At 35.2% G+C, this 9,485-nt stretch overlaps 1 protein-coding gene across 1 annotated transcript; it reads left to right on the top strand.

Moving 5' to 3' along the window:
* The first annotated feature begins 3,641 nt into the window (after positions 1-3,641).
* On the top strand, positions 3,642-9,255 carry LOC114309640 (mitochondrial 28S ribosomal protein S29-like protein). Its single transcript, XM_028255426.2, has 7 exons — positions 3,642-4,155; positions 4,232-4,398; positions 5,185-5,396; positions 6,172-6,426; positions 6,563-6,649; positions 7,906-8,078; positions 8,830-9,255. Exons 1-7 carry the CDS (start codon positions 3,767-3,769, stop codon positions 8,939-8,941), a joined length of 1,395 nt encoding a protein of 464 aa, XP_028111227.2. The 5' UTR covers positions 3,642-3,766; the 3' UTR covers positions 8,942-9,255.
* Positions 9,256-9,485: the final 230 nt, after the last annotated feature.

The following is a 9,485-nucleotide window of genomic DNA, read 5'->3' as shown; positions in this document are numbered from 1 at the left end:
ATGCAATTTAACTCGTTTTAATCTAATTTAATCATACCTAATCAGTTTTCAGGTAATTACACCATAAAATCACATAAATCACGATGATCATAAAACACTAATCAGTTTCTGATTCGGCCGCCGATAAGGCCCTCAATTAGCAGTTTAAACACAAAGACACGAACAGATAATCAAATAACCAAACAGATAGAATTACAATTAAACAGGTATATTCAGTTAATTCAATTTCAATTTCAGTCAGTCAGTTCAGTAGTTTATTCAGTTCACTTATCAGTCATAATCAGTTTCAGTTTAACGGTAATCAGTGACGAGGGTTGTTACACAAACGAATCCTAAACTGTAAACTTATAAGACAAATTGCATTTATATTTCATTGTAAAAATAATTTTTGTAAATTTATTGCACTTTTTTAAAAATACATTCTACCATAGTTTATTTATTTCTCATAAATAAATTTTATGTTATTATTTAATTTTAAAATTAATTTTTAATTATTTATTTAAACCCGTGCATAGCACAAGTATTATGTTTTATAAAATAATTTTAAAAAATTACACTCGTGTTATGAAAATTCGTTAAGCAAATGTGAGTAAGAAAGGGGAGTAAGAAAATAGCCTAATTTGAGATGCCAAAACTAGCAATTATAAGAAAATCTAAAAATTGTACTTGTAGGTAAATGCTGCTTTCAATAAAGATAGGAGAATAAGTGTCATTGGTAATTCATTATTTGTCATTTTCATTTTGCTATTAAAATTTTTGATTTAAATAAATTTTGCTACATTGAGTTTCACAAAAAAATTATTATTATTACTATTATATGGCATACTAAAAAAATGTAATTAGTAAGTTTACGATATCATCTAATATATGGTAAATTAAAATTATAAAACTCTTAGAAAATAATAATGTATTTATATTTTATTATAGGTGTAGTTTTTGTTCTTAAGAATAAAATTAAAAAGTGCAATTTTATAATTTATCAAAATTTTTGTTTAATTTTTACTAATTACACTATGATTTATATTATTGTTATTTAGAACTTAAAACATAGCATTAATATTAGAGAGAGAGAAAAAATCATAACTGAAATTGTTAAAAATAATTAAAATTTAATTAATTTTATTTTTTTACTATTTAATTTTAATTTTAAAATTATTTATTTAAAACCGTGCTTACGCTAGTTTCCATAAAGGAAATATATTTATCAAAATTTCAATAAAAATACATGATCATGCATTACAGAAAGTTCAAACTATTTTTGTATAATATATTTTTATCGAAAAACATTCCTCTATAATAATTTTAACGAGAGAATGTAAATTTTTTTTAGGGAAAATTTTATATCAAGGTAAGACTTCAAAAATAATTACAAATTAATGATAAATTTTAGGAAAAATTGGTCTAAGGTCCTTCTCTCATTTTTAGTAATGGAAGAGACCCACAATATTATTTTGTGATGTGTAAAGTCCCTCAACCCCACACCTTTATATCACAAAGAAATTTGACTCTCACAACCATGGCACTCAATCTCCGACAAAGATAGATTGGTATTTCTCTCAACAAGAACAATATAGGGAGAGAGCCATAAAAGGTGGAGATTGGTAATCCATGGCGAGCGTGGGCATCATCCTCTGCAACTACCCAGCAACCACCACTCACACTCTCCATTTTCGAACCCCCAAATCAACATCAACCCCACTCCAACAACTTGTACTCAACTCTCCCTTCATACCCATATCGCTTCAGAAGACGATCGGAGGCTTGTCTATGGTGACCGGAGTAGGTCCTGGCATTGGCACCCACATTTTTGCATCCGTTCTCCCTCTCTCTCTCTCTCCTCGTCGTCACTCTCTTCACTACCTCTCAAATCGCCGATAAGCTCGACCGCAATTTCCTACAAGAGGTTTTTTATTCTTTTTCTTCTTCTTCCTCCTACCCATTTCATATCCTTTTTTTGTGTGTGTTTGTTTCAACAATTAGAATGTTCTACTTGGTTTTTTTGTTAACTGGTTCAACTAAATTTTGAATACGTTCGTTGATTTAATGGTCAATTGACGAGTGTTGCTATGCTGTTGATTTAATGGTCATCAGTTTGTGCCCTTTGCAGAACAGAGGATGAATCTTTAAATCACATAATGTAACATTGCTCATTCGTTTGGAAACTCTAGTCTAGTATCATCAAATGATGAGGAGTGCAATGGGCTATACTAGGTACAATGGAAAGGTTGCTTCATTGGTGGAGTGGATGGAAGTTTAAAAAATGGAAACTGGAAAATGGAAAGCTATACCAGCAGCAACTTTTTGGTCTGTGTGGAAATACAAAAATGAAGTTATTTTCAATGAGGTCCAGTCCAATCTTGAAGAACTTTACGACCTTATCAAAGTAAGAGTGGCAATGTGGATGAAGTCAAATCTGGTGGAAAGAGATTATTTAATTAACTAGTTTGTATCAAATTTGGAGAGTGGAAAGTCTAGAGAAATTTGGAGAGAATTTCTCTGGAGAATGGGATGTCCAGAGAAATTTGGAGAAAATTTCTCTGGAGAGTGGGATGTCTAGAGAAATTTCGAGAGAATTTCTCTGGGCCACTGTAATGGTGAATTTCTCTGGTTTGAACCAGAATATCTAGCATTGTATATACATTAGAACCATACAAAGCCTACAAACATAATGACTCTTGTACTTAGCTTATAGAAACCATATATTGTATTAAGCAGGGCACATTTGGCTGCTATAGATTCTTCTTACCAAAACATGTATGGGAACTCACTGAAAAAGGTAATTTGTTCTTAATGTCGTCACTGTCTCTTTTTATCGTAAATTCTTGTTATGATTTTTAACAAATTGAGATAATTATAGGCTATAACGAATGAAACTTCAGGGGAATTTGAGCTTGCCCTTTTGACAATCGTACAATGTGCACATAATCCTGCAAAGTACTTTGCAAAGGTATTCATCCAATCTTAAGTTTTTCTTTTCTTATTAATGTAATCAGGACTTCTTAAGATGCATATATACTTGGCTGTATATAATAGTTTTAAGGACTAGACTATCATTTGTGTCCTGAACAACTGATTTTTGAGATATTGGCTTGGGATTGTGACTTTCTAATTTCTTTGTTCTTCAACAATACTTCTATGCAACGCCAATAGTGGATAATGTTTTCTCAATTTCTCTCGTTTGAACAGAATTTCTCTGGAACCAAAATTTTTCTGGAGAAAATTTCTCTAGTTTGGACAAAATTTCTCTAGAACCAGAATTTCTCTGGTTTGGACAGAATTTCTCTAGAATCAGAATTTCTCTGGTTTGAACAAAATTTCTTTGGAACAAGAATTTCTCTGGAGAAAATTTCTCTGGAACTAGAATTTCTCTGTGGAAATCCAGAGAAATTCTGTGGATCGAATTTTCTCTGGATTGATTCGAGGGACCTTAGACATTATGAAAATATTGAATGTCCTTTATGCTATAAAATCTTAATACTAGGGACCCTAAAAAAAAATTCCTAAATTTTATTGTAATTAAAATTATAATTTTTTTCATACATATCACTGGGGTAATTTCAATTTTTTACATGGATTTTAACCATGGTCATTGGGGTTGATTTCTAATGCCATAAAACCATCTTTATATGGATACCCAATTTAGATCGTCAAGATATATGGGCCATATATAATGGGCCTATTGAGAGCCCAAATGATCACCATTGCGAATTGAGCAAACCCATCTTCTTCCCATCACTCAGAGATCTCTCTCTCTAGACCTGAAGAAATGTTGCGGTCACTCCTCAGAGCGGCCGCTTCAGCCGCAACCACCAGACCCCAATCGATTACAACAGCTCCAGCTTCTCAGCTATGGTCTTCGAGAAGCTACGCTTCGAAGACCTCCAAATCGTCACCGACAAAGGCCAAGAAAACCACCACCACCACCACCACCTCCAAGTCCAAATCCAAGTCCTCCGCCAAAGACGACTCTTCCGCCACCGCCGCCGCCACCCCCATCGACGACCTAGAAAACGAGGACCTCCGCGCTCGCCGCCTCGCCGAAGACGAGAACGACAAGTCCCTTGACGTCGGCCCCAATGGCCGACCTCTCTTCACCTCCACACCTTCTCTCTCTCAGCTCTCCCGTAAAGACACTTGCTCTTACATGAAATTCAGGTATTGTGCAGTGTTTTTGTTGTGTGAAGATTTGATGTTTGTTTGTTGTGATTTTGTGATTTGGATTGGTTGTTAGTATGGAGGATTTGAGTGCGGTGTTGCCGGAGGGATTGCCTTTGGGGATGGTGAAGGAGTTCGAGGAGTCGAAGCGGAGTGCGTTGCTCATTCGACGGAGTTTCTTGGACCTTCGTGATAATTTCAGACGCATTGTTGATCCTCCATTGCAATCCTCTGATGGCAAAGGTACTGTTTGCATGTTTCCCCAAAAAATTTTCAAATCAGTTGTAAACTTTAGCCGCTTTAATAATTAAAGTTGTAAACTTTTTCATGAATTTGTCAATATTTTGTGAAGGCAAACTGATTTGTTATTTTCCCTTTGAAGAATTTGAATGTTAAAGACAAGAACAGGCAGTTCTGCTTGGAGGTTTATAAGTCATAGACAATTTATTATGTATAATTTAATTGACATGAAGTTTGATAGATATCTAAGTAATGCTAATTACTTACAAGGAGACTAGGTTTGAAATAATTTAGTAATACTGGTAAGAAGAGGAGCCTGAGGTTAGAAATCTGTGTAAAAGAATGACAAAAGGACTTCTGGGACGTTTATGCACACTCTTACTTCAGTGGTCTGAAAGGAGAGAATAAAAGGATATTCGAGCACAAATTTTATACTCTAAGATAGGTGTGCATTAAAGCTTTGGTTTGCATATCCATGAACTAGGGCTTTTTAAAATTATCCCTGGCCCTTGCCATGCAGCATAGGCATTTGAATTGAATTAAAATTTAAAGTAAAACCCTGCAAAAATGTTCAACTGTAAATTATTTAATACTAAACTTAGTTAGAGAATTTTACATTTCACTTTTATCTTTTGTCTCCAAATCATACTTGGGTGCCTTAATCTTTATCAGTCTCACAATTGGATATTTCACACACTGAAATGTAATTGTACATAATCACATGGAGAATGAGCTTGAATTAAAATAAAAAATAAAAGAACAACTTATGCTATTGTTTTATATGTTCAGGTTCAAAAGTTCGAAAGCAAATCGTTTTGGACGGTCCTGTTAGCTGTGGAAAGAGTATTGCACTTGCAATGCTCGTTCACTGGGCTCGTGATGAAGGTTGGCTTGTTTTCTATGTACCCCATGGTCGAGAGTGGACGCATGGAGGATTTTTCTACAAAAATCCACAAACTGGTTTTTGGGATACTCCACTTCAGGCAGCAAATGCTCTTCAGGCAAGACAAGAATGTGAACCTCCTTGCTACTAGACATGACTTCAAATTTTAATATAATCTGATGCAGGGACTTTATCTTGTTTATCTATTTTTTTTTTAAGTTTTCTTCGAGCTTCCATTTAATATAACTTATCAGAGTATCAAATGCTGATATTTGGCCATTGATCTCATCGAAGATGCATGATTAACTGAGATTCCTTGAGATGCATAAGTCCATTTGATTCATAGTTTACATGTTTATCTTGTCTCTGATTCCATGGAAATAGAAACAAGTTTAATAATACCAACTATCTATGTTGCTGAAAAGAACTTAACAAGTATGTAAGCTGCTAAATCCACGCGTCAATGCTATTTGAGTCAGAGTTGTTCATGCTTTTCTAAAGCCGGCTAAAAGGCTCCTTTTTGCTGGTGAATTATCATCACTTCGATTCTTTTCTTTGATCCTTTCCGATGAATCCTATCTTCTTTCAATCTTGGCTATGCTTACCGCCACGTGAATAAGTCTTGCCGTCTTAGTTTATATTGTTTTAATGCACTTGTCAGATCTATCTAGCAAATTCCATAAGATAATTCTTTTCATTGATCCCCAGTTTTTTTCAGAGTTTTTAGTCTCCCATCTTCCTCTCCCTTCATATTTAGCAGTTTGTGCCTTAATATTAGTAATGCAATCTTGAGAGAGGAAAATTTTCTATGAATAGTTTGTCTTGTAGGTTCTATTTGGATGTGTGCTGAAGAACTTTGTTTTGTTCCTTAACTTCCTCATAATTATCTTCAGGACTTCTTGAAATACAATGAATCCCGCTTACAACAATTACCGTGCCAAATATATGATCCTATCCCATTGGGAGAGGGCATTGGTGTTGGGTGGATGAAAGGGGTTGATACCATGGCAATGCCTGAAGGTTCGACACTATATGATCTCATTCAAACAGGACTCAGTTACACACATGCTGCCGTTGGAGTGCTAGTTCGTTTAAGGAAAGAGTTATCACTTGTAAAAGATATACCTCTCCTCTTTGCAATTGATCAAGTAAGACAAACAGCTTCCTTCAACATTCCATTTTGTCCAGTTCTTATTGTCATGTTTTACGGTACTTAAATCTTAAACTTTATGCAGCTGGTTGGTATTTATGTAGCTTATTTGTTGTTGCTGCATGTGTCTCCAGTATAATAATTGGTTTACGTTCAGTGAGTATGAGGAGCCAGTAACTGTCCGTTCTTGCCGGCCTTTGCATGCTAGAGAACTTGCAACGGTTAGTTCAAAGTTTTAATTCTGTTCAGCAGATACACTTATGCAATATATATATTTTCCCATTTGTCGAGTTTGTTTAATATTTATTATTTACATACTTTTGTCAACTAACCATTTGGAATAATGAAGATTACTCATTAGTGGCAATTTGCTTTCTTGCATATATAGAGAACTTTCTCTCTTTCTTCCCCTCCTGTGTGTGTGGCTATTATACATATTGTTCTTGCTTGCACCCTACTGTGGAAAATAAAACACTACTAGGAAATAACAATAGCTCAAAATCTTGATTGGTTGTTAGATAGACTAGCACAAAACTTTTTGCCTTCAACATTTGACTTGCAGTGGCTTGACAGGCAAGAATAATGAAAAAGCTTTTTGCTCCAAATTCTAATATTGGGGTTGTTTTGTTTTTTATTTATTTTTGGATAAGAAAGTAGATAAGTATGATAATGTACATTGAATTTGAAGGAATACATTGAACAGAAGGATGCAGATCCTTCTTGATTTTAGTAAGAAATGACACATGTAAACCCAAATGTGTTGAAGACAACTCAAGGCTCATAGAAGTGACCCCTCATTGTTAACATTTGAGGAAGCTTCCTTCTAGTTATGCAATAAATCTTCATGGACCAATCTAGGAGGCTTTATGTTACTGTCTCTTTTTGGTAGCTAGCTACATAGCAGTTCTCATATTTTTAAATTGACTTGAGAACTTCGAAGGTTTACCCAGTCTTTTCCTGTGAATCTCGTGCTTAGATCTTCTTTTTCTATTTATTTATTTATTTATAGTTAACAAAGGTGTGTAATATTATTAAAATAGGTAGAAAATGTACAAAAGGGAAACAGAGGAGGACAAGAACTCGTCCAAAAAAGTAAAACCATGTGCTTAGATTTTGGTCATGTCTTTTCATGGATGAGAGGATGTAACACAGAAAACTAGAACTTCAATGCTAAACCTGAAAAGAAGTGTTTGGCAATTTTTTCCTGTTAAGATGATCTAGTTCCCTTTTTGCCTGATTTTGCATGTTCCTATATTGCTCTCAGTGATAGTATTCTTCTCTTTCCCTGTTGGATGCCATTTTATAATGGTAATGCTCTTATTCTAGGAGTGGGGTAGGTTTGGAATTACGATTGTGTGTTTCATTCTCTCTCTCTCTCTCTCTCTCTCTCTTGCGCGCGCGCGCGCGTCAAGATTAGTTTGATTGAAATTTTGATATGTAGAGTGCATGATAGTGAATGGTCATATGTCATCTGTAGGTGAATGCATTTAGGTCTATGATGCACAATGACATGATGGTTGGTGCTTTCTCACACTCAACAGCAGTAGGGAAGCTACGGAAGGACTTGCCAGATGTTCCCACTGATGCTCGCACTAATTTTGCCCGATACAATTTAGATGAAGCTGCTACTGTTTGTCACTACTATGTCAGGTATATCCTTTACATCAATGATTGCCAAACTTGCAATATTTTCTGTTTGTTCAACGTAACTAGGGGTGGTAGTTTCCTGAAAATCCCCATACAGTAGTGTTATATGGACAGAAGCTTGTTTATAAATGCCCAACTGAACTTCCCTAACGTCTTTTGCTTGTTTGAGTTTTTGACTAGTTGAACATAATCATGGGTGAAAATATTTTTGTGAACATAAGAGGAGTGCACAACCATCCACTCGACAGGCTGTCCTCGCCCTTCATATGCCACATGACAATTGGCCAACAACCAATGGCAGGTTAAAGGATTTTTCCCAAGAATACTTACAGAAAGACTTTTTTGTCTATTATTGACACAAAAGCCCCATTCCATATACATAACTACCCAAAGGTTTTGAAGATTTCGATAATGACCTAAGGGTGGCCGAACCTTGTACACTCAAAATGCCTAGCCCTATAATCTGTACATTCAATGGCATGTACAAATCATTCATAAACTGCACAAAAGAGTCATCAAATAGATAAAGGTCCTTGCTCAACCAAAAACAAAAAGAAGAGAAAAGAAACGAGTATAGATCCTTTCAGGCTACTGATGAGGAGCTCAACATCATCAAATAGATAAAAGTCCATTCCTGGTTTTGGAATGCATTAGATATTCTTTTTTTCATCACAATTCTGCCAATTAAAAGATGCTTCTTCATGGAACATGTTTGCACAATCTCAGCTTTGTTTACTTCTGTTACCAATGGCAGGCAAAGACTAGTACGGCGTGAAGCATTCTCAGAGGAAGGTTGGAAGAAGATATTCTACCTGTCCAATGGAAATGGATCCGAGATGAGATGGTTGCTTCCTTTCATGAGGTGATCCCATTTGACGGTTTGTTACAAGTAACTAAGATGCATGATAGGCAAAGTTGATTGTTTGCTCTCACAGCTTTTGGCTTTTGATACTTCTTCAGTGGAAAAATAAACGTGATAATCAATGTTTTTTTGATTTCTTGAGTCCAGAAGAGGTCAATGTAGTCAGCTATCAGATATCCATTCTCTTTGTTTACTCTTTTTGGTTGAGGAAGATAATTTTATTGTATCGCTGCCGATTTAATGACCGAAGACAATGTACCATATGTAGACCGATTTTCACATCTACTGAGATCAGTCCCATTCCATTTGTTCCTTCTACATTAATCTTTATAGCTGCTTTTTTGTGTATTGAACCACCGTATGAGCCGTGATGATGATCCCATGTGCTTTGCTTTTTTGTTCCTTCGGAATTGGCTCCTTGTTGATCTACTTGTCATTTTGATTTTTTTTTTTTTTTTTTTTTTGGTGGGTGTGTAAAAGTGAGGGAAGTTAAACCATTGACCTTCTCTGCAACGGTTTTGGCTAGGGTTAGCCCTGTTTTTGATGAT

This window comes from Camellia sinensis, chromosome 13 (genome assembly GCF_055761805.1).
Source record: "Camellia sinensis isolate YWXY chromosome 13, ASM5576180v1, whole genome shotgun sequence".
NCBI lineage: Eukaryota > Viridiplantae > Streptophyta > Magnoliopsida > Ericales > Theaceae > Camellia > Camellia sinensis.
Note: the sequence above shows the minus strand (reverse complement) of the source record. Positions and strands in the feature narration are given on the sequence as shown.